General features: G+C 41.5%; 1 protein-coding gene across 2 annotated transcripts in view; it reads right to left on the bottom strand.

Moving 5' to 3' along the window:
• The window catches only part of ptprt (protein tyrosine phosphatase receptor type T), a 107929-nt gene that overhangs the window by 37043 nt on the left and 42922 nt on the right, over positions 1–27964 (bottom strand). For both annotated transcript variants that reach the window (XM_088308306.1, XM_088308307.1), the window contains exons 12-18: positions 18536–18737; positions 16979–17081; positions 13975–14251; positions 12898–12934; positions 11484–11540; positions 4451–4586; positions 1050–1082 (exon numbers count right to left, since the gene is read on the bottom strand). In XM_088308306.1, the coding sequence (XP_088164432.1) occupies positions 1050–1082; positions 4451–4586; positions 11484–11540; positions 12898–12934; positions 13975–14251; positions 16979–17081; positions 18536–18737 (845 nt within the window). The remainder of the gene's footprint in view (positions 1–1049; positions 1083–4450; positions 4587–11483; positions 11541–12897; positions 12935–13974; positions 14252–16978; positions 17082–18535; positions 18738–27964) is intronic.

Below are 27964 nucleotides of genomic sequence, written 5' to 3' on the forward strand. Positions count from 1 at the left end.
CCATTTAACAATGTCTCAAACTCTCTGGAGAGGGGGCATGTCTGGGCCCTGGGGTGGAGGCGCTGGAGGTTGATGTGTTGCCACGCTAAACAAGCATAAAATAGCAATGGTTCATATTGTCAAATGTGGATTGTTCTGTTGTGAACAAAAAAAAAAAAAATGTTCGCTTTGAACTATTAAGGTGGATTTTTGGTGTCTTTTTGTGCATAGCTTCTCTTCGACTTTTTGAGCATTTACTAATGTCAAAAAGCATTCCATGAGGCGAAGGATTGTGAAAATTGTCAACGACATGTTTTGCTTCCGAACATTATGCCAGACTTTGTGTGCGTTTCTTGCATGGCGGCGTCATTCAACTTTGGGGGCTGAGTTTTGAAAAAGAATTGTGGGGGCTATAATCCCTGAAAATTATGCCGGAATTGTTTGCTTCAAACCAAAACAACAAACTTGCGGTTTTTGTGGGTCCACTCATGATAAACACGCCGACCAGATTTCATGTTGCTGAGCCAAACTGGCTTTCATGGCGCCATTTTCAAACGCTCACTTGGAAACAAAATGACGGATTGTTTTGGGGAGTGTTTAAGTCAAGGAAAGCCCTCAAAACCTAAAACATAGACAAAAAAATAGGTAGAATAAATTTCCGACCAAAGCATGAGACAATTTTATATTTGTGCATTTTTATCAATTATTGATTATCCCGCAATAACTGTGCTCTTGTCAAAATATCGTCAATCATAAAGTATGGTGAGTTACCCTCAAAATTACCTCTGGTTGAGGGTTGAAAAATTACAGGAACAGTCAAAGTTTTATATTTTCCAGGGAAATTTATGGCAAAAAAAAAACAGTGAAGGCAGGCTCTTAATAGGGACTTGAAATCTAAAAAACATATCGGAGCAGAACTTGACTTGCGAGTGGATTATGAATGGAGCACAGGCGTGTTTTCTGAGACGATGACTTGGGGAGGAAAGAAGATGAGAAAGAGAAGCAAAGAAAGGAAGGGGGGAGGGAATGTGGAGGAGGAGAGCGGATGCGGAGAAGCAAACATACGATACCCCACGCTCAGAGTTCTCCACGTGTGAATCTCTCTATCGGAGCAAGAAGGGCAAGAAGGCAGGTACGGGGCAGGACGGGAAGGGGCGGAGCCAAAACCAGGAAGCAGGATGGAGAGAGACATAGAAGGGCGAGAGACCACAGTCAGAGAGCTCATCACAGTCGGTCGACGGCTTTCTTTTAATTCAGACCCCAAAAAAAAAAACAAAAAAAAAAAACAAAAAAAAAAAACAACAAAAAATGCTTTTAAGTGTGCAAACAGAAAAAGAGAAATATTGCCGACTATTGTAGCTGACTTTTTGCTCACAGTCACTTCTATATACAACTGGCATTGATTTTTATTCATTTATTTATTTATTTTAATCAATACGTTGCGATCTACATCTTCGTATGTCGTTTTCACCACAACACTACCACATGCGGCACTGCTGCCTATTGTTGCCGACTTTTCTGTGCACGCAGCATCCATTTGCTCATACACAGATCAGCATTACTGACTTGCCTTTTGTTGATGTCGAGCCTCTTTCGTCATGCCCAGTTTAGCTTTCTGTGTGGTCATTTTTTGAAAGAGTTCTGACAGTCTACGAACGAGACGGAATTTTATTTTAGTGCCACGTTGTGCCACAACATGCCGGGCAGCACCGAGTCATACCGGATACACGCGCAGCGCAAGGTTTCATGATGAACCCTTCTTTTTTTTTGTATGTGTTGGTGCAGTTTCTTTGAAGGTTTCCAATTACCACAGCATCTATGCTAATATCTGCTAGCTCATCGATAGCATTTTATCCTTGATGTTAGCATTAGCCTAGAGAATTGGGCTAATTTAGAAGTTGTTTGAATATTTTTCATGATTAATCTGCAATGTGTAATAGTCTTTTGTTTTATGTCAGTTTTACAATAAAAAAAAAAAAAAAAAATATATATATATATATATATATTAAAAAAAAATATATATATATATATGTATATATATATATATATATATATATATTAAAAAAAATATATATATATATTATATTTTAAAAATGTGTTTGAGGAGCAAAATGATTTTAAAAAATACTTTTACTTTACAGCATGGTTTCCCTGTGCTGCGTGCATTTCTCTGCTCCAAACAATCTTTTTGGAGACCCTTCTGCTAAAAGAAAAGATCCTCAGGGTTGGAAAGGTTTAAATAACACGCGTTTTCCATCAGAGAGCACATGTCATATCAATCATGTTTTTAGGTTGCGTTTATTATTCATAGACGATGGTCTCCAGACCCTCGGGCGCTGCTTTGCGGACCCCCTGAGGGCCCACCTGGTTGCGGGAACATCACATTCCCATTAAGACTTGACTGGCGTCTTTATTAGCGACGTCCGCCGCCTTCTCGGGGAACATAAACGACTCCCTGAAAGATTAATCGGACAGTTGCTCGCGCTCGTATCAAGAGCTTTTTTTTTTTTTTGGGTTGTTTTTTTTTTTTTTTTTTAACCGGGAAATAATTGATGGGCTCTGAGAGGCTTGTGAGGCCTGGTTGACAGAGGCTAAAACAGTTTTAGAGACATCAGTATTAAGTGTGATGGATGAAATATGGATGAAGCCAATAAGAGGCTTAACGACAGGGAGCGGTTGACAGGCGAGATGGTGGAATAATATTTTTTTTATGAATATTCGCTCTCTCACTAGTAGAGTTTCCGTTAATTTGACTTTGACCAGTTGGATTTAGCAACATATCTATAGTAAGAAGCCCTACAAAAAAAAAAAAAAACATTTTAGGGATACAAGCTCCGTGGAGTTGCATTTGAAAATTCAGCCCCCAAATTCAGCAACATAAAATTTGGTTAACACGTCTACGAGCAAACCCACCAAAAACCTCAACAAGCCACGCTTGTAAAGAGACGGAAAGTCTGTCCGTTTGGTTTGAAGTAGACCGTTTATGCCTACTTGCTCCATTGCAACCAACGAGATTACAAAAAAAAAAAATTCAAGCTTAATTTAATAAAAAGTAAATAAATAAATATAAAAACTTTTTAAAAACAAGCGTAAGCGTGACGAGCGGGCCAACCGCCTCCTAATTGGCTTAACGAAGCTCGCGGTTGTTAAGAGTTTCCTAAAATTGACACAAAGAGTTTTGACACAAAATTTACACATTTTGCTGCTACGCAATCACAACAAACAAGCGCTCTGATGCCACTGCTGCTGATTGCATTAACATATTTGTTGGATCCTCGACAATCACGAGTCCGGAATGTTCCGCGGCGAGGGGCCACTCGGGCTTCCGTGTCGCGTTTCCTCATGGCGATAAAAAAAAAAAAATGTCACGTTGGCGAAATAGTGTGGGAGGAAAAACAGGACACCAAAGCAATCAGCGAGCACAAACTACAGCTTGTTTGTCGGTAATAATAGCCAGAATGTTCGAAAATATGTATTTCAGTCTGAGCAATTTAGCGACGAAGCCAGGAGACGTGTTATAACGATAAGTTTTTCATTTACTTCCGTTGTAGTGACGTGAAAAAAAAATGGCTAAAAAAAAAAATCCGGCTATCTACCGAGCACAGTCTCACTGTTCCAACAAAATCGAAAACACATGAAATCTAAACCGTAAAACCTCATAAAATTCAATGGAATACTTTTGCATACGTTAATGGATCAAACAAACAAAAAAAAGCGATTTTCATTGGACGACATTTCTCACTAAGTTTCATTTTACAACACGAAGTCTGAAGAACTGTTTAAAATTTAATATTATATATCAGGTCAGTATGAAACATTAAGAAAGAGACCGAAAAGAAAATATGTTGATTGTGTTTGTGATAGAGTAAAGAAGAAGAAAAAGAAAGCAAAGTGAGGTTGGCGATGGCGACAAAAAAAATAAATAATAATAATTGGACGGAAAACCCAAATATTTGACCACATTTTTGTTTTCATTTACTCCATTTTTTTTTACAATTTGATTTGATTTGGACTTTTATTTCACTATTCTTTATTTTGGCTTAAATATGTCGTTTTTGTACATGTTTTCATTCAAGACAGTGTGAAAAAAAAAACGATTGTGCAGAAAACCTAAACATTTATCACCTGTTTTAATGTATTCATAAATTTGAGTGTTTCAATTTCATTTTATTTTTGGGTGATGTATGTCGACGTTTGAAATTGATTCAATCAACAAACCAAAACAAAAAATTAAAAATACAGTGTGCAAAACCGCAAAATTTTTAGATGGTCTTATTTCTCAAACTAGAGGAGTTTTTTTATTTTATTTTATTTTATTTTTACCTTTTCCATTGCATCTTTTTCATATGTAAGAGCAGTACATTTAAATAACAATTCGGTTGTATTTAACTTTTACTGAGTGCAGAAAAAAAATCCATTGCAAAAACACTTTAAAAAGGGTTCCCCAAAAATGTGGAGGGCGACAACCAACCTGCGCTTGAAGGTGAGGACGAGGCCGAGGAGGATGATGATGAACATGAGAATGCCCGTAATCACGCCCGCCAACTTCACCGTGCCGTCCACGGGTTTTTCTGGCTCCATGGCGTCCGAGTCCTGCGTCGAGGCTCCTAAGCGGGAAACATGCACACGCACACACAGAGTCATGGACAAGTCATAAAAAGTCAGGTGGTCCTACATCTAAGAAACACAAAAAAAAAAATAAAAACACTAAAAGGCATCATGCACACAGGAAACAATCCCAAGGTGAAGATGTCGTCCATCACATTTTTATGAAGTCATGCAGGGAGGTAAATGTCATGCAACACAGAAAAAATGAAATTTTATTTTATTTTATTTTTTTGGATTTGTCATGTTTGAGAGGAGTGGACCAACCAAAAAAATTAAACGGTCATGTCCATTTCGAGTCGAAAGCGGCCAAATTTCCAGAGATCCTTTCCATTGGTTTAAAAAAAATCAGCCCCAGACTTAGCATCATGAAATTTGGTTACCATGTCTGAAATTGAAAGAAATTTTAGTCTATCATGAGCAGACCCACAAAATATCTCAAAACCACCACAAGTCTACCGTTTTTGTTTGAAGCACACATATTTGGGGTAATTTTGGCCCTTTTCAGGGGTCCTTTGAATTGCTTTGAAAACTCAACCCCTAAACCCAATTTGACTCAGCAAACAAGAAATTTGGTAAGACAGTCTAAAATAGGTAGACCCACCAAAAAGTCTGCTCAAAATGTATTTTCGTTTTAGGCTTGGTTCACACTACGAATAAATCAACATTTTTTGTATATGTAATATGGATCTGATTTTTTTTTCATGCAGTGTGAACAGTACCATTCCGACGGTCACTCTGCGATGAAACCCGACGTGCCAGACCATAGTTACTTCCGTAAACACTGCGGCACAACGTGTCACTTCTCAGACACGTCACCTACATATCAGAAGTCGCATTTGTTTTGTCTGCAGTGTGAACGGAGCCTGAGGCTCATCTTGACAGACGCGAAGGGATTCACGTCAAAAGTTTAAAGACACGTGCTCATGCTCTTGAATGAGAAGAGTTTTCATGTTTGGGTGGTGCAACTCAAGGCAAATGGGACAACCGATACTTCTGATTTTATCTGCCTGTGACTGACGGCCGATTTCCCCCAGAGCGGCCGGGAATTGACTCCACTTTTTCCGAGCGACCCGAGTGGAATAAGCGTTATGGAAAATTGATGTTGGAATAAACGGAAAGAATGGAAAACCTTTTAGCCTTTTTACCGCGGTCAAAATCAATGGAATGCCTTAAAGCTTTTGATGACATTGGCAGCGCGATAAAAAGCAAGCCGGGCGCTTAAGTGGCATTCCAACCCTCAACTCGGGAATTTTATGAATTCAATAGCAGGGAGAAAATGATCATTTATTTGATCCATTTAAAAAAAATAGAAGGGAAAATAAAATAAATGTGAGAATTGCTGTTGTATATAGTTTTTGTTGTATAGTTATCGTATCGTAAGTTTTTGTATTTTTATAATTATCAAGTTTTCCGTTGTACGTACACGTCGCTAGTGATTGGAAAATGAAGCTTTTAAATTTGCTTCATGAAGCAGCTGCTGTATTTTTGAGTCCTCTAGATGGCACTGTTGGTTTAAATAAGGGTTTGGCAATTCATTGTGCTTTCAGTCCAATGTTGAACAGAGAGTGCCCTCTAGAGGAGTCCAAAAATACTACAACTGGTTCACGAAGCAGATTTGAAGCTTCATTTGCCCATCACTACACGTCGTGAGCCACATGTGTGTCCATCTCGCAGTTGCAGTTTCTAATTTTTGCTGCTTTTCGATGTGGGACATTTATGCTGCTGTCGCGTCTAGGTTTTCTGTTCCGTTTTGTTTTTCAGTTTAATCCAATTTTTTTCCCTATGTGTAATATTTGATACGACGTGCACTTTTTCTGTTCTACATCGCTACTGTAGTTTTTTTTTTTTTAACGACAACACGTGACGAGGTGCTCACTCCACGGCCCGTCGAGCGGCGCGTTTGTCATTCAGCGAGAGCCTGCGGTGAGTTCCGGCACCTCCGTGTGGTCCCTGCCCTCCTAATGTTGGCGAGAGCTTCATCAAAACGCCATCATCGCGCCCCATCACGCCCCTGCACTTTCATCATGTCGTGTAGTTTCATCATCCTCCCCGCAGGCGTCCGCCATCCCAGCGCTCGCTGACACATTAGCGGACGACCCCCATTTGTCGGCACTTGAGCGGCTTCGGCAGTTGAATGCGTCAGGCCACCGGCGGAGAGCATCTGCTAACCACTTGATTGTCGGGCTATGTTGGCAGGTTAGCATTTGATCCATTTTCATTGGACATATTATAAAGGGCAGCTGACGACTTGCTTGACTTATCAGCGTAAGGACAAGCAGACTCAAGAACAGTTTTGTTTTTTTGTTTTTTTTCCCAAAGCCATTGCAGCCTAAAGTCACACTGACTCCACAGTCCGACCCAGTTGTCTTCGAGCCATACGCAGATTTTTGCATGCTTCTGCTGGGGCTCTCAGTAACTTTGGAAATTTAATTTCAATTGGAATTTGTTGATTTGATGTTGTGAAACATAATTCTAATTTTTAAATGATGGTACTCTTGTAACATGAAAATATATATATTTTTTTGTTTTCCTCAAAATATGCATCAAAAGCGCAGATGTGTGATACTCAACGTCAAGATTAATTAAGTTAAACGTGAATAAATCCAAGAAAAATTCAAATGTATTAATTGTCTTTCATTTTACAAATCTAAATTCGACTCTGTAAGTGAAATAGTCTCTTTTTTTTTTTTCTCCAATTTTTTTTCCCATATTTTTTTTTTTCCTTAAGTATTGCTGGCTGGTATCAACGGTCTTGAAATACCTTGAAATAATGCCGGTATGGGCCTGATCCTTCTACCTTGTATTAGCCAATCACAGGACAACATGTCAAATCCTTAAAGATAGAAATGAGTGCTCAGGTTTCTTACTATTAAATTAATAAAGTAATTAATCTGTTATTACATTAGCTTTGTCTTCAATCGAAATTGCACCCCAATATAGGCCAGATATTAAATCTACCCAGTTTTGTAATCAGGTTCATGCAAAATATGAGCACAGCAACTATTAGCGTGATAGCGTTTATCAAATCAAATTTTTATTTTTTATTTTTATTTTTATTTATACGGGTAAGGCAATTGAGAAAAGAATATCATTTGTAATGCTGACCTGGTTGGAGATAATTTGCTATATACTGTATTATCTATGATGGGAAAAAAAACATGTTTTTAAAATAGTATTTTATATTTGTCTACAAAATAAATAGATGATATGTCACACACAGCATATAAGAATTATTAATGCAGGACTTAATCCCTTTAAGGTGTTTTTGCATCTGTAACCACGACAACAAGGCCAAGTATTGTATTCATCATCATCATCATCATCATCATCTTCATCAACCTCCTCATCCGGCGTGTAGGTGTTGTTCCTGCATACATTTATTTGTAACCATTTCTGGACATGTATTTTGATTTCCCCCTCTCTTTGTTTATCCCGCGCTCTCGGATTGCATGATGAAGCGATCCGAGGGGAATTACGCCGAAGAGCGCCGATATTAAAAACTTAATCTCATCCAAACACACAAGATTGATTCTTCTCGCTCTGGCCCCGAATGAGATATTAGGTGCATCTTTATTTTACGCCAGTGCGCGTGTGCGTGCGTATGATGACTACGCTCAACATGTTTGTAATATCTCGGCAGAGGAATGCAACCAGTCATACATTATTGAGTATTTACTCAAACGTTGTGGAGTATACTTACATAAATTGCTGCCATTTGAACGCAACTCAAGTTTGCGTGCGCGTGTGTGTCTGCGCGTGAGCGTTATACAAGTTAAATGCCGTGTATGTGTGTGTGTGTTTTATGCGGGGGGGGGGGGCTTGCCTCCTGTATGGATTAGCGCTAGCATGACTGAGTGTGTTTAACAGGATTACGGATGGGAACGATGCTCCCCCCTGCGTGTGTGTGCGTGTACTTCAAAGATTCCCCGACATGTATTTTGCGCGTGTACATTTGTAAGCACTAAATATTTGTTGTTGAGTCTCTCATCCGTCTTTGTGAGTCGGCTGGCTGAGGGGGATGACGTGACTCGTAGCTTTGGCAGAGTCCAAAATAAATAAATAAATAAATCCATTAAGAAAACAATAGCATCACATGTTAATTAGTGTGACTCGTCTGACTTTGTGATTGGAAGGCAACCAGTACTGAACCATAAATTGCATCGGACGTGGAGTGAGTTGTAATGTGTCATGCTTGCAGGTAATGTGAACTGTATGACAAAATTGGAAAAAAAATCGAGTCGTATCGTAATAAAAAGGAAGTGAATCGTATCAAATTGAATTTGGAGTGAAACATGGGCATTATAATTGGAGCCATTTACGATGTCTGGAGTCAATCGGACCATTTTACGAGTGGAGCAGGGCTTACACTAGTGAATAATCGGTTAATTGGTCGATTATTTTTTTTCAATGAAACAATGGATTGTGTAAGAATTTTTCTTTTTAAGTGTCCCTTTATTGCGAAAAAGGACATTATTTCAAATGCTTAAACAAATTGATTAAGATTTAGTGACTGATTTGGTGGCGGAAAACTGGCACAAATGTTGATTATTGTTTTCCAAAGCAAAAGCAGCTGTTCGCAAATATTTTATTTTATCTTATTTGGCTTCCATGGAGGACTACAGAAAGCTGATTTGGAAAATTTAAAGTTCAACAGGGTCGTTTAATTTATTAATTGATTAGTTGTTGACAACTCAATGAACTGTTGAATCTCTATATTAGCATGAATTAAAAAGCATTATATTATAATTTAAAGGACTCAAACTCGCATGACAGTATTGTAATTGGCGTGAATCAAATCGTATATATTATCATCTCTTTAATAATGTGGCTCATATTGCGATAAGTGAATGATGTCACGAGAATTGCGACGGATTGTTTTCAAATGGCAGTGAATCATTTTATAATTGGCAGGACTCACTTCGCATTATAATCGGAGTAAATCCTTAATTGGAGTAAAGGTATTGCAGCTGGAGTGACTCATTTCCCGTGAGAATTGGCGTGAATCGTATCGCAACTGCATCGTCATTGGAGTGACTCAATGTCATTCGAGTGAATATTTACACACGTGATCGGAGTGAAGCGTATGATCTTGCGATCGTGAGGATCATTTTTTACCGTAGCCTATCGCAAGCTAAACAAAGCCAATCGCATTGTATCATTTCACTTTGTCTTGCCTTTGGTCTTCATGTCCAAGTTGTGTTTCTGTCTCGGCTCTTTGACTCGTCTCGCATTTCCGTCACGCCCGCTCATCTAACCGGCAGCACCTTATTGCATCAGCGCCTCCGACCGCAACAATTACGGGCAACCTCGCCTCTAATGGAAATGCGTATTGAAAGTGACATCGCTCACACACACACCTGAATACTTTTTTTTTTTTTTTTTTTCCATCACGAATCTACAAGTAGTCATTTCCAATTACAAGTGAGGAGCGCTAGCGTCATTACCGCAGCCCACCCTATTGATTTCTCGACGAACAACAGACAAATGTTGAATCGCAGCAAAACTGATTCATTTCGGGTCAATGGTACGATTGTGTCGCATTGTAATCGCGCTGAATTAATTTAAACTGCAATGGAATTGTCGCGAATCTTCTCAAATTGGAATTGAATCGGATTGGTAAATCGTATCACATTGGATTCTGCTTGAATCGTGTTTTCTTCTTTATAAGTGCAGTGAATCGTAGCAATTCATAAATGGGGCGAATTATTTACCATTTCAGCATATCAGAATGAGAGCGAATCGCATCGCAATCGGAGTCAATCGGATCCATTTGTGATTGGAGTGAATCGGAGTAAATCCCATCGTATGACATCGTGATTAGCGAATCGGTGGCGTGTGCACGCGTACACGCATGCAAGACAAATAGCGGTTGAAAAGGTACAGCCAGCCACACTGAAAGCCAACAAGGATGAAAAACCATTTGAGCATTTTACTTGAAATCCTTGAGATGCAGTTTAAGGTCAACGTACTAGTACGCTCCTTGTTCTCATTAGTCAGGCACTTCAACGCACTAGTCGAATTTTTATGCCTTATTAGTAACATCCACTACTGCTTTTGCCAATGATGCGTATCTTATTCTGTACACTAGAAGAACAACGATGGCATCCTGATTGGACAAGGGAGGATAATCTGCAAACTTGTTGACATCGTTGTGTTACTACAATTCATGGCTGCTAATTAGTGTCACTTGAAGAACTAGTGCCATTTTTGTCACACTAGTAACTAGTATTTCAAGGTTGTCCAGCTAGAGTGTACTAGTACATTAATGGACCTTCAGATGGATCTCAAGGATACGGAATAAATGGACAATCATTCCATGTCCTTGATTAGGAGGCTACTAGTGTGGGACACATGGCAACCAGTTGGGTCTAGTATTGTTACCAGTATTGCTTCATGGTGCATAAGTAAGCCAAATAACTTGTCGTGAAATAAAACATTACGAGTGAGACACAGTCGTACTACTAGTCTACTAGTGCATTTTTATCGCCCAAAAATAAATTTTAATGTTACAAGAGCAACATGATTTTCAAATTCAGAAGTCCTTCGAATTGAAATTCAATTCTCCTTATTTACTCTCTGAAGTCACTGAAAGATAAAAGAGTCACTTGCGACTTTGTGAATGCCCGGACTAGTGAGGACAAAGAGTGCACTAGTACCCGCATGGGCCTTAACGCAGCTGGAGATGGAATAAAAGCTCAAATGTTTCGCCACAGACAAAATGCAACACGATGGCCATAGGAAGGAAACAGCAAATGATGAAGTCATAAAGATGACGGAGGACGGCTGGTTTGTGGTTCTGTCAAACATGAGTGAGGTTTTTTTTTTTTGGCTTGTTGACGACGGTGATTGTGTGATGACACGGGAAGCAAATACTCGGCCTGTAAAGCAATAATCACCTTCGCTTGGGATGACTAGAATGTACGGCGTGGTTATTTGTCCCCTACCTATCACCACTAAGGACCACCAGGGCCGCACGTCCCACCGCCGGCCAGCATGAGAAGGGGAAGAAAGGGGGGAAAAAAAAAGAACACACAAACAAATAAGCACAAAAAAAAAGGAAAGAAGAAGAAAGAAGAAAATTCGTCTAAGAAAAAAGGCGCATTTGACAACATTGAGATCAACAAACACGGAAGCGGAAGGCTAAAAGGTGTGCCGGGTCCCGGCATGTTTGGGGAATGATGGAGGCTTGTAAAAACAAATGCAAACAAAAAGCACCAACAAGAAAAAGATGGAGCAAAAAAATAAATAAAAAATCTTTGTGGCTAGTTGCTCAAATTCAATCTAAAAGCAAACGCAACCTTCACACCAAACGCATCATAAAGCCAGACGAATTTAAAAATTTAAGGGTTTTAGCCTCTAGACATTTTTTTTTTGGGGCAAGGGCAAACCGGAACCCTTTGACATGGAATTTGTTGGACAAGAAAAAAAAAACAAAAAAACATTGTCGTCATTTTTAGCGTCATAATCATCATCTACCTCCATGGCTGTTTTTCTTTCCATTTGAAGAGTTGCATAATGTGATGCTTTGCACAGCCAGCCACAAAGTTACAGGCAGCACACACGCACAGCAGCGCACGATTGGAACACACACGTACACACCTACACACACGCACACGCACAGGAAGCAAGATCATATTTGAGTGGCAGGTCCGAGCAGGTGGTGCGAAGTGCGTAAAATAACGGTGAGTCATGAAATCATGCAGGATAACATGTTGTTGTTGATTGAAGGGGGTGGTGGGTGGGGGGGCGGGCTTTGGGGGGGGGGGGTGTTTTGAAAAGAGCATGTTCATCTACGTGTGCGTGAGTTAGATTTCGCACCTGAACGACAACGAGGTACACTTGTGGCCAAAAGTATTTGGACAGTGACAAGATTTTTCTTAATGCCTTCATCTAGCGATGGGTAAATGAAGCTTCCAATCTGCTTCGTGAACCAGTTGTAGTATTTTTGGACTCTTCTAGAGGGCACTCTCTGTTCAACATTGGACTGAAAGCAACAATGAATTGCCATTTTTTTTAAACCTTTTATTCAAACCAACAGTGCCATCTAGAGGACTCCAAAATACAGCAGCTGCTTCATGAAGCAAATTTGAAGCTTCATTTTCCCATTCATTTAATTAATCAAATACTGTCCTGATGAATGAACGACTTTTGAAGTCAATTGTTTCGATAGTGAAGGCACCAAGAGGCACACTTTTGACGAACGATCGCGTCCAAATACTTTTGGACAAAACTGTTGAGGCGAGGCTAGCATTGCTAGCATTAGCGCACAAAGACAACAACAACAGCCCACACGTGGAAGGACGCTCGTACCTTTGTTAGCCAGACGCACGCAGTTGATTTTGGTTTCCTGCAAGCAAAAGAAACCAGAGGATGCATTGAAGGTCACATTTGAGTCATTCATTTAATAATTGACATGCTTTTAATACACTACATTGATATTTATATCATATTTACAGAACATTAGATTTAGATTGTTTACAATTTTATCTATCTATAATATTTACATTCCATCTAATGTATTTTCCTCGATTGTAGCACAGAGACCCCATTATGTATTATTACTATTATATTTTAGAGAAACCCTCATAACTAATCTAGCTTAAACAAATCATTTACTTTTATACAATGTAATTGTTTTCCACAGGCTTCCCCCACTTGTCGTCACACTTGGGGAAAAAAAAAAAAAGTTTGTTTGACAAGAAAAAAGCTGCAGAAGTGGTGGCCAAAGAGCTGGCGACACATTTACATAGCGGAGGTGTTGAAAAGGAGAACGTGGACAAGACAATCGTCTTCTATTCGCAACAGCTGCTCACTTCTTGACGCCCAAAAAGAAAAAAAAAATAGAAAAGAAAATATAAATTAACAATGCGGAGTAGCGACAGTAGAGCACCTGAGGGTGACGGATAGCGGCACCAAATTTGGGGCACCTGCTTCTACTTTCACTAAGTCCTGTGAGGGCTGTTTTATATTTAATACAGAGCTGTTATGTTGTCATCTGGTTTTATGCCGATGTAACTTCCTCATGAGTTTAAGCAGGCAACCATTTTTGATTTTTCTGGCATTTATTCACAATGCAGCCCCCGAAACCAGTTGGACTCAGCAACATGAAAGTTGGTCGACGACTACCCTGAGGAGACCCACCAAAAAAATCTGATGAATCCAGCCCCTACACGGGAAGTCAGCCATTTTGGCTTGAAGCAGACATTTTATGCTTAATTTTCTTCATTGCAGTAAAAACAGATTTAAAGAAAAATTTCAGCCCCGAAAGCCACTTCATCCGCTCACTGTGAAATTTGGTGGTCTATCATGAGGAGACCCACAAAAAATGTCTCAGGAAGCCAGGTCCCTAACAAAGTGGCCGCTGACTATATTCCGGTAAGGACTTACCCCATTGGCTCTGCTGAGGGCCTGGAAGTAGATGCTGTAGCTTTTGGCGGGGGACAACGGTGGGTTGGAAAAGCCGCCGTAGCTTTTGTTGTCGCCCACCGTGAACGGCTGGGCCGCCGGTAGATTGGAAGGCGGTAGCTCGGCCGCCATATAGTACGGCGAGTTGGAGGTGGAGGCGTTTCGGAAGCTGAAGGGCGCGGCAAAGCACTCGGTGATCTCGGATGCAGCTCGACGGGACTTGGACTTGCGCTCCTCCTTGACCACCAGCTGGTAGGAACTAATGATATCACACGGGAGGTGATTAGTTAACTTTGTAGACAATTTCTTCACAAAAAAAATGGTTTAAATCCTATTTCATAGGCAGCACTTTTTGTGTCGTGCACCGTCATGTGGTGTCCCGCAGGGTTCAATTTTGGGGCCGCTGCTGTTTGTACTGTATTCGCTGCCCCTGGGCTCCATCTTAAGAAAGCATGATTTTTCTTTCACCTCCTATGTGGATGACAACTATCGCTATGTCGGAGCAAAAAGTACGCTTTCTCCTTAAGGCCACTTTTGTCCTGCCAGGAAAAAATTAAGACCTGGATTGCACTGAACTTTTTGAGTTTCAATGAAAAGAATCTTGGACTTGGGTTTTTATTGGACAGTAATTTTCAATTGGATCAGCAAGTTGCTGGTGTTGATGAATTCATCTTTTTTTTTTTTTTTTCTTCGGCAGCTGATTTAGGTAAAGCATCCTTTTTCACAACAGCACTTAGAAACAGAAATCCATGTCCTTGTGAGCTCCTCCTCCACTCCACACCTGCCCGGTGCCTCAGGTCAGCACACCAGACGCTAATGGAGGTATCGAAGCGGAGGCTCGGAGGGGTTTGAACCTTTTCTGTTGGAATGACCACCTGCTAAACATTAGGCAAGCTCCCTCTCTATGCATTTGGAAAACTCATCTTAAAGCACATTTTTATTCCATGGCTTTTGCCTTAACATGAGGCTCGGCATTGGATTAGTGCTCATGGCGTTTACTGCTTTTATGTTGTTAATTCATTGTTTGAGCTGACTTTGTTTTGCAGATCTGATTTCGACTCCATGTACAGCAATGATCATTTTTAAAGTGCTCTTTAAAAAAAAGTTGAGTGGAGTCGACTTGATGTAAATGTAAAATGTTTTTAAATTGGTGCAATTTTTTTTTTTTAATTAATCGGAGTAAATCTCATCACAGCATATTTTGGCTTCGTATTATTAAAAAAAAAAAAAAAAAAGCAGGGTAAACCATATGCAATCACACTGAAATTGGACTAAATTGTCGCATCATAATTAGAAAGAATCAAATCTGATCAATTTGCAATTGAAGTGGCTCAATGCATCATGACCGGAGTGAATGGAATTTTTTTTTTTTAATTGTTGTACTTGTAATTGCAGTGAGTCATTTTACATCCTAATTAGAGTGATTCGCGTCATTCTGAAATTATTCAGCGGCAATTGGAGTGACTGATATTTTATCATGCTGCTATTGGAAATAAATATCAAATTGTAATCACAGCAAATGTTATCAAATCAGAACGGACGTGATTCGTAAACATCCAAATTGGAGTGAAGCATCTCGTATCAAAATTGAGTGATTCACGTCACAAAAATTTTTGTGCGTTTTGAACCAAGTCAATTGCTCTCTCATCATATTGGAGTCAAATCTATCTTTACATTTATGTTGGTATGTAAATGTCTGCTATTGTTTTTTGTTTTTTTTGCATACCTCTTTCCACTTTGCCGTTTCCTGATTGGCAGAGGGCTCTTTAGCGGCATCCCTCTGCAATTAGCTCCCTCACCAAGCCATCACGCAATTAGAAGCAATTACACGCAATTAGGTAAATGTGCGTTTGCGTAGACCAATCACGGCAAAATCCCGTCTGGCTCGCTTTTATTAAGACGTAAATTGCTGATGACCACAACATGAGCCGGACTGGCCGTCTTCTCGTTTGAGCTTTTGTTGATGAAAGATCCGTTTTCAAAGCCCCTCCGTGACCTCCACCGGGGAGCACGTTTGCCTCCCCGACTAAATAAAAGATGGGAAAATCAAATCAAATCAAACGAGCGGCGCTGCGCCCGCTTACCTTCTGTCTTTGATAGGATTCATCGGAGTAATTAGAAAGCAGGCCTCCTCTACGGCACTAAGACTTGAAATTGTATTTCAGGTAAATCGGGAGGCTTTGCGAGAGGGATTTACACAAATAAGCAATAAAAACTACAAGATCAGTGCAGGGAAAAGTTGTAAATGAACTTGCGCCGTTTCCAAGTGAATGAAGATGGCGCTCCCTGGCGACGCCTCATCGGGATAATAAGTCCCACTTAGCGGATTCAATGTTCAACTTAAATTTAAATCCAAATAAAGTTGCACACTGCTGGAAATGGGTTTATTTATTAGACACGTAGATCTAAAAAAAAAAAAAAAAGACACTTGACTAAAACGACTACCGACAATTTAACCTGTTTTACAAACATTTGCGACCTTAAATGAAACCTGACGGACTTGAACACAACATTCACCGCCTACGAAAACAGTCACATGGGTAGGATTTTATCCTTAATCCAGGCGCGGGCAAACTACGGCCCGGGGGCCACAAGCGGCCCGGAAAACATTTTAATGCGGCCCGACGAATTTGAAAAAAAAATTAAATGAATAAACTTTGTTCATGTTTTATTTTCTAAATACTTTGGTGTGTCAAAGACAGATATTTTGTTGTCATGCTTTTGTTCACTTTCATTTAAAATTAAATGTATTTTTTTTTTCTCCGATGAGGTGAGGTTACCAAAACACTCCATCCATCTGCTCCTGGTCCGGTCTGTCAAATTTTAGAACCCATTGTGGCCTGCCAATCAAAAACTTTGCACACCCCTGCCTTAATCACTCACCCAACCCCTATCGCAAACTTTGAATTGCAACCTATTAATTCCCTAATCCTCCTAATCTAATCCTGACCTGAATTTAAAAAAAAAAAACTAAATTGTGAATCACCTGATGGGCGCTCCCCGCGACTTGGCAGGTTTAAGGAGGACGGTGATGGTGGACTCGGTCTCATTGAGCGGCGCCTCGGACTCGTACTCGGGCATCATGGGTGCTGAGGGAGAAGGCGACAACAACAAAGAAGTCACACTTGGGCAAAAAAATAAACGATTATAATGCGATGTGACAACGATGGACGAGCGATTGCTCGTCACGCTTTGTGCTTTTGAAGGGCGCCAACGTGCGAATGTGCCCCCAAAACATCAACATTCGCTATGGCATTTAAGTCATTAACACCCAACCCCCAACCTGGCTCTGAACAAGACTTTTAATTGAAAGCTCATTATCTTCACGGTCCGCGGGGAGATCAACAAGATGGCTGACGGCGTGACATTTCAAGTGAGCTGTCACCGTCGTGAGGAAAAAAAAGAAAAAAAGAAGCTCTTCTTTTGTTACTTGCTGTCTCTTGGCAACATGTCACAGGAGGAAGTTGGACGACCGTATTCTGGGCTGCAGGAAAGGTCTTGCTATTTTGGTAGAGATTCATGGAAAACCCCAAACTCCACCCCTCGCCCTCAAGAAAAAAAGGATAAGGACATTTTTGTTTGTTTGAGGTTCGTACCTTTGAAGATCCAAGTCCATCTCCTACTCCCAATTCCGGTGAATTCCCTTGAAATGTTTTGTAATGTGGAAATTTCCAAGAATTCGGCAGTCTTGGTCTTGCACAAGACGCAACGGCTACTTCACGCGAAGCAAAGCAGACCTTGGCCATTGTGGGTTTTTTTTTTCCTCCTCGGCTTCTCCGGTCTGCAAAGTTTACCGCGTTGCTTTTATTGCGGTGACATTTGCTAGGCGGCTGACAATCACACGGTAAAAGTCAAGATAAAAATGGAATGGGTTCAAGAAACACGGAACAAAAAGAAAGGTGCAAACGCACTGAGCGGCGCAAAATCACAATATCAGGTCCGTCCTTATTTTGGACTACAAAAGAAGTTACAGTCTGAATCGAAATCTATCGGGATATTTAGTTTCACAATTTATTAAATTGGCTTCAAATTTGATACAAATCGACAAGTTTGTCTTTGAAACATCCCCAAAAATGTCCAAACTGAGCCCAGAAGGGACAATGAGAGATTCTTTGCTCTTTTCACGCATGGCTTCCTGACACCTTTTTATGGGTCAACTCGTGGACATGTCTACCAAATGACAAGTTGCTGAGTGAAACTGGCTTCAGGGCCTGAAAAAAAAAAATCACGACATTGCTCGTGACCGCATCCAAAATGGCCCATAAAATGGCAGCTTCAAACCAAAATGGCTGACTTGTTTGTGTTTTTCCAGACATGGCTTCCTGACATCTTTTTGCTGGTCAACTCACGGAACATGCTTTTTTTCCCGCCGTACTACATTAAAGTGTAATTGCACATCCACTCCAGTAGTTGGCAGTGGCCGCTCTCCTTGCCCACTGCCTTACATCTAGCAAATGCCAAGTCACAAAGTCAAACTGGCTTTCGGGAGGGAATTTTCCAAAATGTTCCAGAATGACTCCCAAAATGGCGTCTGGATGCTTACCTGCTATCTTGGTGGTAATGTGGGTATTGACGGGCGGGCCGGCCCCCTTGCTGGTGGAGGCTTTGAGGGTGAAGAAATAGGTGGTGCCCGGGTGGAGGGCCACAAACAGGTGGTGAGTCTCATTGGTGGGCTTGGTCACCTTCCCCCACTGGGTGGTCAGGTCAGCGCTGGGATCCAGAGAGCTCAGACCTTTGTAGGTAATCTGGAGGTTGACAAGAACCAAATCTCAAGTCAAACTTTACAGAAAGTGACAGGGACCTCACCCAACTTGTAGGCACCTTTGCATTACTTGGATATGGTCGCAAAATTCAAGGGTGAGATGCGAATAAACCCGTGGAGCTTTTTCACGTTATTTTGTGAGGGCGACACAAATTACTTTGGTGGACTTCAAGTTGAGAGGGGGGGTCAGAAGAAGGATGGCAGCCTAACTGAAAAGCCCTCTTCACACTGCACTTAGCAAGGTGCAGCACACTGTTAACTCGTTCACTACCAGCCGAGTAAAAAAAAAAAAGGATCTTTGACGTCTTTAGCCGTCAATGGCAGTCAATGAGTTAAACGTAGACTTAGACCCCTTAACACACTCACTCTTACAAACAAACTCTTATCCCAAATCCCAGACTCTAAACCCTAATTATAAAAACAAACCTTAATCCCGAATTTCACCCCTGAACTCAATCTAAACCTCTAAACCCGATCCTAAAGTAAACCTAACTTCCTGACAAATCGAATACCAGGCCCAAGAACCTAACCCTAACCTGCAAACCCAAATCCGAACCTTACCAGCCACTTATATAAAGAACTGGAATAGTTTAGCCACCTCGACCAAATTTCATGTATATGTGAGCCTGCGTGAGCGTGGCATGTGCATGAATAGTTCAACGTCAGCCTCAGAATCGGGTAAAACGCAAGTGCGGAGGCAAGGTGGGAACAACAAGCACAACAAGAGACAGACGGGTGACTCATCTGAAACATTTTAGTACACCACCGCACACCTACATTGCAAGCTGGAATCATAAAAAAATCATGTCCTGGTGAAGCAGCATGTGGCTGAAGTCAACACGTGCATGTCTTTCATCATCAGACAGTGCAAAGGCGTCAAAGAAAGACGTGAGGCACTCGCTCTAAAGTGGCCATGCCAGCGCAAAGCCTCGGTCCACACAATGGCTGTCATGTCTGACTTAAAAAAAAAAAATGTTTGGCTCTTCCGCCTTCTCTCCATGATGAGTGACCACGCACACAGCCAACAAGGAGGCGCTCTTGAGTGGCTATATAATATTCTTGTGCACACTCACAGTTGACGACGAGGCGCTCTAAAGCGGCGACGTCAGTGCGAAGTCCGTCAACACCCTGGTCTGTCACTTAAGACTTTTACTTTTTTTTTTTTGCCCTGCTCTTCCACCTTCTCTCCACCACATGCGCGCACACAAATGGAAAGACAACGAGGCGCTCTAAAGCAACCACGCCACTACAAAGTCCCTTTACAAACGCTGGGTGTGACATCTGACTTTTAGATTTTTTTTAAATCTCTCTCTTCCGCCTTCTCTCTATGACACGCGCACACTCATGGGCGACAATGAGGCACTCTAAAGCATGACAAGGGGGAAGCCACCGTCTACATGTTGGCTATCAAGCAACCTAGTGCTCCAAGATTGTGGACTTCAAAAAAAAAAAAAATCGATGAATTAACTTCGCAGAGCCTTTGTAAAATGAGTTTAGAAGTGAAAGAACCAGACGGCATCTCGACTCGGGTGCAGCTAACGTTTTGGCGGCTACATCCCCAGCGAATGGCCGTTGCCGCCGCACATTCAGCAGTCTCCGTCAAGTTGACATTTTCAAAAGTCATTCATCAGGCGTTGGCGGAGGTCATCCTGGCTCTGAATTGATGGACCTCGGCCGCTTTTGATTTTTTTTTTTCACATAAAAACAATACGCTTTGGTCTTCTTTGCTTGGCATTTAACTCCAGCGCCGCTAAACAAGTCAACGCCTCTCGGGACAAAACCTTTGCTTGATAAAAAAAGCCGGCAAGCGGCAATACGCGCGCCCCGCCCACGCGGTCGATACGCATTTACGCCGTTGAAAGGCTGCCGCAATCAAACATCATCTGCTGGGTCTGTTGCCACTTTGAATTGCTTTTTCTTTGGCTTTTTACTCGACGGCGACAACCGGAGAAGTAATTGGCACCTAACGACAGCGGCAAGATACTTCTCTTATATACTTCAGATTCTTAATTCTATGAAGGAAGCCGTGCGTTTTTTGGCGCCCGCGTGACTTTCGTTGACGTTTCAAGTTCCGAGATGAGTCGCACCGTGGCCACGAGCTGACCCTTCCCGCTAGAAGTCCTGTCCTGCCTCTGGTGAGTTCATCAAGGGGAAATAAAGAAGTATTGACATTTATTAAAACGTGCGAGACGTCTTTTTAATAAGCTGTCAAAGCCAGCGTTGTTTCCTATGATCTAGTGTCCGTCATTATTGAGCCTAATGACGACAAAGGCGGCGGACTGCGCTTGGACCCTTGCAACTCGAAGAAGCTATTGCTCAATTGTGTGTGTGTGTGCGTGTGTGTGTGTGCGTCATAAACAATGTTTACGAGGCTGTGCCGTGGGATGTGTATACTACAACAGCGGCAGCAGCAACCTTATTTCACTTGACTTTTTTTTTTTTTTTTTCATTTTCCATCTTTTATGATTGCTGGCGTTTGTTTTTATTAGAAAAAACACACCAACTCACACCGTGTGTTTTGCTCCTCCTGTTGTTTCCAAGAGTGCAATTGATCTTTTATACCCGTGTATTTTTTTTGTTGTTGTTGTTTTTTTTCTAATATATATAGATGCGCTGCTAGCAGAGGCGCTCATCATCAACAGCCAATAAAAGCATCTTTATAAAAGAAGGCGGCGGGTGTATGCTTTACTAAATCAGCCTCCCTGGGGGGGAGGGGGGGGCGGCTATTGATTACCAATAAGAATGCAAACCAGGACAACTCCACCAGAAAATCACCTTTTTCCATCGATGCTGCCAAACATAGCGTATGTGGCGCTTGTTTTAGTTTGTGAGTTTGTGAAGCCTCAACTACATCATCATCATCGTCATCGGGTGTGAAATTGTTTTCCTTGAGAAGCAATGTTCATCCCACGCAAGACATGCAACCAGACGGTTTTCCAGTTATCTGACACCGGACTGCCATCTAATTACCTGTGTGTGATTAACATGTGTCTGCTATGTAACTGCCACCTTAAATGCCACTTATCCGCCGTGTAATTGCCGTTTCAATGCATCAAGCTGACACGGTTTGGTCATGTGTCTGTCGTGTATCTGTCAAGGAACTGCCAAATATTTTTTGCTTTGTTTTGTTTAGAAGGGACAAAGGCTTCGTGGTTAAAATAATTTGGACTTTCAATCAATTATTAGTTCACGTTTGACAGGATTATGTTGAAAGCGATAGCAGCCAGACGTCAGAAGCTATTATGCGTATAAAAAAGGTAAAGAACGACATAAAAAAAAAGAAAAAAAGTCCTTGTTAGCAAATTAAAGGCGTGCAGCCGAGCTGGCAGGAAGGAGGCCTCGGTGGGCTCGCTGGGCAGCGTCTCTGCGGCGTTGACGCCCACGCTTCGCAGCTAAATTGGTGGTGAAACACCTCCTCCTCGGCCCTGCAGTTGTGTAATGCCGCGGGAAAAGGAGGGGGAAAAAAAATAACGGTTTGTTTACACGCCTCACGCCACATGAAAAACTCAAGCACTACCAAATGAGATTTCAGTGTCTGGGTTATGTGAGCTAGCCTCAAAGCTAATTCCAAAAAAAAAAAAAAGAAAAAAAGAGAGTGCAACTTATCTATCATGAATTTGCCATGTAATTTGACATGCGTCCGCGGGCATCACGTTGGCGAGCCCCACATAGTCGAGCCGTCAACGGTCAACACGAGAGAGCAGCGCAAAGACAACAAGCGGTAGAGCAATGATCATCAAACGCCAGGAGCAGCTGCGATGCTAATCTCTGGGCGAGAGCCGACGCAATCGCTTCATCCGCCGCTCGGATCGGCTGAGGCGGCCTGCCAGCATTTCGGGGAAAGTTGATCACAGTTATATATTTCAGGTTTTTTTTTTTTGTTTGTTTTTGTTTTTTCTCAACAGGAAGTGGACTCGGCACTATTGACATGCGACTGGGTTAAAAAAAAAAAGAAGAAAAACAATAATAATTTTATCGATTTCAATCAATTTTCCTTTTCATAGCCCGTTATCGACTTATGAACCCATAAATCGAAACTTTTAATGTCTTTTTCCTCCCAAATTTACATGACTTCACGCGTCACTCGAGATCTGGTCGCGACGTGAAAGTTGTGAATCAAAACAAAATGGCGGAAGCAGTGAGGTCAGCGCCAACAAGCGTGAAAGCAGTTGTAGGTATTGTTTTGATCAGTTCATGTAACGTTCATGATCACCGTATTTTCTGGACTATAAGGCGCACCTGCGTATAAGCTATAAGCCGCAGTTTTTCATGTTGAAAAAAATGAGTTGTTTATTGCATGTAATTTTGTACTTTGAACGCACATAAAGGTACACAAACCAATTGTTAAAAAAAGTGCCCTTTAACACAGCAACAACTTTGCTAATTAATACAGAACAGACCCAAGAGAAAAAAAATTGCAATTTATTTAGCATATTTTCTGCGCCCCTAGAGGTAAAAGAAAAATCCACAGAAAAGCCGCACCAGTGTACTAGCCGCATGGTTCAAAATCGAGGAAAAAGGTAGCGGCTCATAGTCCGGGAAATACGGTAATGTAACTGCACTGGCTTCAATTCTAAATGGAAAGAATATTTTTACTAAATGCACCCAGTTACAGCAAGAGGTTTGTATTCATTGCAGCATCGGTTCTAATGAAAATTGGTCCTGCGTGAAATATTTGATTGCATCGAAAATCAATTCAAATGAATCGTGAATCGAAAAATCGAATCGGGCCCTTGAGCATCGAATCACATCGATTTTGAAAATTTTAATCGATATCCTGTAACATTTCCCTGATACCAATCTGCATTGCAACTGACGTTGATCTGAAGTTTAATCAACATCTAGCTGACATTTGACTTTGACTTGAGGTGCAGCTGCCACGTAACCGACATGTGACCGACATGTAACGCTGCCATGTACCTGACAGCGTGAATGCCACGTAGCCAACATGTGACTGACATTTACGCGCCACGTATCTGCCATTTAGCTACCAGGCGCTATTTAGCCGCGTTGTCTTTGTGACGTGTGATTGGCTGGGATGATTTGAGCTTGTCCGCCGGGCAGGCAAGTTGTCGTGCTCCTGACGAATGAGCGCATAGTGGATAATTGCGTGTGGCGAAATGGAGATGGATGCATTCATACGGCACCGGCGCTCCCTTAATGGTACTTAAAGAGCAGACGCCTCGGCCTCGTTCACGCTAACACGCACACACACACTCTCCCACGCCGGTGTGAAAGACTTCATCGGGGCCATAAAAGTGTCTTGCTCAAGGACACTTGGACCCGGTCTCCAAGGGACTGAAGGCATCAGAGGGCCATTGAAGATCTCCTTCAAGCGTGTTCATGAAGCACTTCAGTGCACATTGCTCTTCTCTCCCAGCCCACTCAAGCGCAATACTTTTTTTTTTTTTTGTTGATTTTTTTTTTTTTTCGTCTGTGGCATTTACGTGCAAAAGAACATGGGCAGTATCTTTTGTTTGCCTGTAGAAATGGATTCCTGGAACAGAACTAAACCATTATGCTTCAGAAAAGTTCTTGTCATTGGATTGCAAGGAACATTGATCAAAGAAAACTGCTACATGCCATCAGGGAATTCACGGCTTTGTCTCTGGATTTGGCAAAAAAATGGGATCTGTAGACTCTCACGTTGGGAGTCATGAGAGAAAATTCAGCCACCGGAGCCAGTTTGACTAAACGACATGAAATTTGGTAGTAATGAGCATCATGATGAGTAGATCGACAAAAAAGGTTTCAAAGAGTCAAGCCACACAATGTACAGAAAGTCGGCCATTTTGGGTTGAAAGCGGACGTTTCAGGCAGAGATCCTTTTTTTGGGGGGATCAGCCTTTGAAGCCAGTTTAATTGAGCAACATAAAATGTGGTAGACAGATCGATCATGAGAACACCCACAAAAAAGTCTTTCTGAAAAGACAAGAGGTCCACCATTTTGATCAGAAGAGGCTTGGCAGCAGCAGCCTGTAGTGCCATACGGATTTATTTATTTTTTTAACTTGACCCCAAAATTCACTGTGACATAAAATTAGGTAGGCTTTTCAATTATGAGAAGACCTACAAAAAAATTTAAATGAGCCAAGCACAAAAAGAGGGCCACTGTTTTTTGACCAAACGTCTGGCCTACAACAAACGTGCCATTTTGTCGAGCTTCATCGGCACCCCCTACTGCCACAAAAAGTAAACAAGAAATAAGGCCACGCCTGAGGTTGGACTGATTCCTGGCTACTCGCCGCCGCCGCTTTATTATTTTTTTTCTTTTTCCTGCTGCTTTGCTGAACTGAGAACTGCAGCAATGCAGAAATTTGAAGCCTTTTACCGAACGAGATGTTCCGCAGGGACTGGGGCCGAGCCAGCCCGGCTTCTGTGATGACTATGTGAGACGGGCCCAGAAGAGTTGACACAGGTGTAAGCGATAGCGCGCCGTCGCCCCTGTAGGCCAAAAGAGGCAGCGTGACAGACTAAATGAGGTCAGCGGCTCAAGGACTTGAAAGCCTGACGAAATCGACTCCATCACTGACGACGGAACAATGCAGCAGAGAACATACAATAAGGAAGAAACATTTTCTTTTGCAGCTCTGACATCTTGCGAGGAAATCGGCCTCAGTTAAGGCCACAAGTTTAGCTCCTTTATTTGGGCGAGTTCACACTGAAAGGAGACCAATCATGTCAAAGGGACTTTAGATAGCCGTGCACTTGCACAAAGTACATTTCTTGCTTTGATTTGGGACAATGAATATTATCAAGGGTTATGTAATAATTGTTGCATTCACTTAGTTGTTTGCATTTTTTTTTTATTTAATAATCTATATCAGGGGTGGGCAAACTTTTTGATTGTCTAAAATTTGACAGAGGGGCCGGACCAGGAGCAGATGGATGGAATGTTTTGGTAACCTCACCTCATCGGAGAAATTTTTTTTTAATATAATTTATTATTATTATTTTTTTTTTTATATTAAATGAAAGCATTACAACAATATATGTCTTTGAAAAACCACAGTATTTAGTAAATAAAACATTAACAAGATTAATTCATTTAATTTTTTTCAAATTCAGCGGGCCGGATTAAAACGTTTAACGGGCCACATGTGGCCCCCGGGCCGTAGTTTGCCCACGCCTGATCTATATATTATAATTGGTTACTTGATTCATTGGCAAATAATAACAGGATAAACATAAAATAACATGTATATGTTAATATATATGCAAAAGTTTTCATTAACTCATTCACTACCAAAAAAAAAGGATCTTTGATGTCTTTAGCCGTCAGTGCCAGTAAATGAGTTAACAGTTCTTTCCCCTTTGATTCATGCTAAATAACAAAACAAAAATTAAATATGCAAAACAGGCAACTTCAATGTAATTTAATTGGCTGCATTAATTTTACGTGTGGCTTGATTGGATTTCTAGTAATGAATTTGTTTAGCTTGGAAAATTGCACCAGAGCAGAAAAATACTCCTCTATCTCGATATATTTCACTCAACATTTTCAACTTTCAACACAGGAATGGGTCCATGTTGCATCACACGATGCTGCTGGACAATCAACGCACATTGGACAACAAACAAAAAATGCACAGCAAACCTTTGCGAGGGGGTCGTACAGAAACGGCAAACAAAGTGCACACTGACGTTATTATTTCACATTTTTTACAAAATGTGTACTTCAAGTTTAGTTGAGCGTGCGGTGTGCACAAGGACAGGCGGCGGGGAGAGGGGGGGGGGGGCGGCTTGACTATATTGTTGTAAAAAACGAGCGATACTGGAGAGTGGGACAAGTTTAGCGGCGCAGCCACTGCACTGAATGCAGCGTTGCCCGTACGGATTGTTGTGATTGATTAAATTCCTGCGTGAGTTGCGAGTTATTCCCAGTAAGTTTGTGGCGGATTAAGAAGCCAGCGGCTTTTTGCTTAGCAGCTAGAAAGTGAAGCAGACACTTTTTGAAACTCAAGGACATGAAAAGTCAAATGACCAGCACGCCTCACACAAGTGGCGTGCGGGTCATTTTGGAAAATCGCGCAAAATGTGAAGCGCAAAGTGGTGATGGCAAACTCGTGTAGATCTAAATGACGAATTCTTGATGCGTTTGCCTCGTTCAAGGCTGCTGAGTCGTCTTGCGGCTGTTTTATAAATAGGCAATTGATTGACGGCCTTTCTTGTGCAAAACGTGACATTTTTCCCGCTGCCAATTAGCAGCTCTCACATTATTTGCTTGCTCTTTGTTGCAGCTTTTCATTGATGCTTGCTGTCTTTGCACGTCGACCACTTGCTGCTACACGCAGCAGGGTCCGCCCCCCCCCCCCCCCGCTTTTATTCGGGGGAGGGATGCCCACAACAAATCAACAGCACAAAGAGAAAATCGATGCAGGATGTTTCACAATGAGCACAAGTAAAGCCACCAGACTTTTGTTGGACTTGCGGGTGGGCCGGCCCAGCTTCATGATTGGATGATCCGTGGCGGGGATGCGGGAAAAATAACGACGGGAGGGTCGGTAAGATGGGTTGTAGTCGGGTATGACGGAAGAGCGGTCAGGCCTTCAATGTTCGGATGAGTGGATGAAAATCGGGACGGGCGAGGTCATGATGTGATCGGCGGTTGTGGATAGCGATTGCAAGTCGGCAAAATAAATGCGCGACGTCCTGTTAACTATTTTGTGGCAAATCCAGACCATGTGGCAAGAGTGCATCGTTCCTTTTCTCACTCCTGCTCTTTCATGTTTTTGCGTAAAATAGTAAAACAAAATCTTTTTGTGAATTCGACGTTAAGACGGAGCAAAGTGCCGTGTTGGGATGATTTTTGCGCTAAGCTACGACAATTTCGTGCACAAATACTTATTATATTATATATTATATATATATTTGACTGACTTTTCCAGTTTAGAAGATGTGCAAACTTTTTTTTTTTTAAGTTGGTCATGGCAAAATAGAACATTTTGCAATCTAACATGGCCTTTTTGTGAGCAAATATTTTTTTTCAAATGGCAATTGAAATGGTTAAACACATATTAGACATTTTAATGGCAAAATATCATTTGGGTGAAAAATGTGTTTTGGAGCCAAAACACCTGAGGCAAATTGCAACTTTTTGTGGTCAACTGTCAAGTTTTTGTTGACAAAAAAGTCACTTTTGTGGTTAACTAGACGACGAGAGTGTCCGCTCGCCCTTCAAGCTGTCACTTCCATTCTGTCTTTGCTGCT

Source organism: Idiotropiscis lumnitzeri, chromosome 11, assembly GCF_059441095.1.
Source record: "Idiotropiscis lumnitzeri isolate Australia: NSW breed Sydney's pygmy pipehorse chromosome 11, RoL_Ilum_1.0, whole genome shotgun sequence".
Classification (NCBI taxonomy): domain Eukaryota; kingdom Metazoa; phylum Chordata; class Actinopteri; order Syngnathiformes; family Syngnathidae; genus Idiotropiscis; species Idiotropiscis lumnitzeri.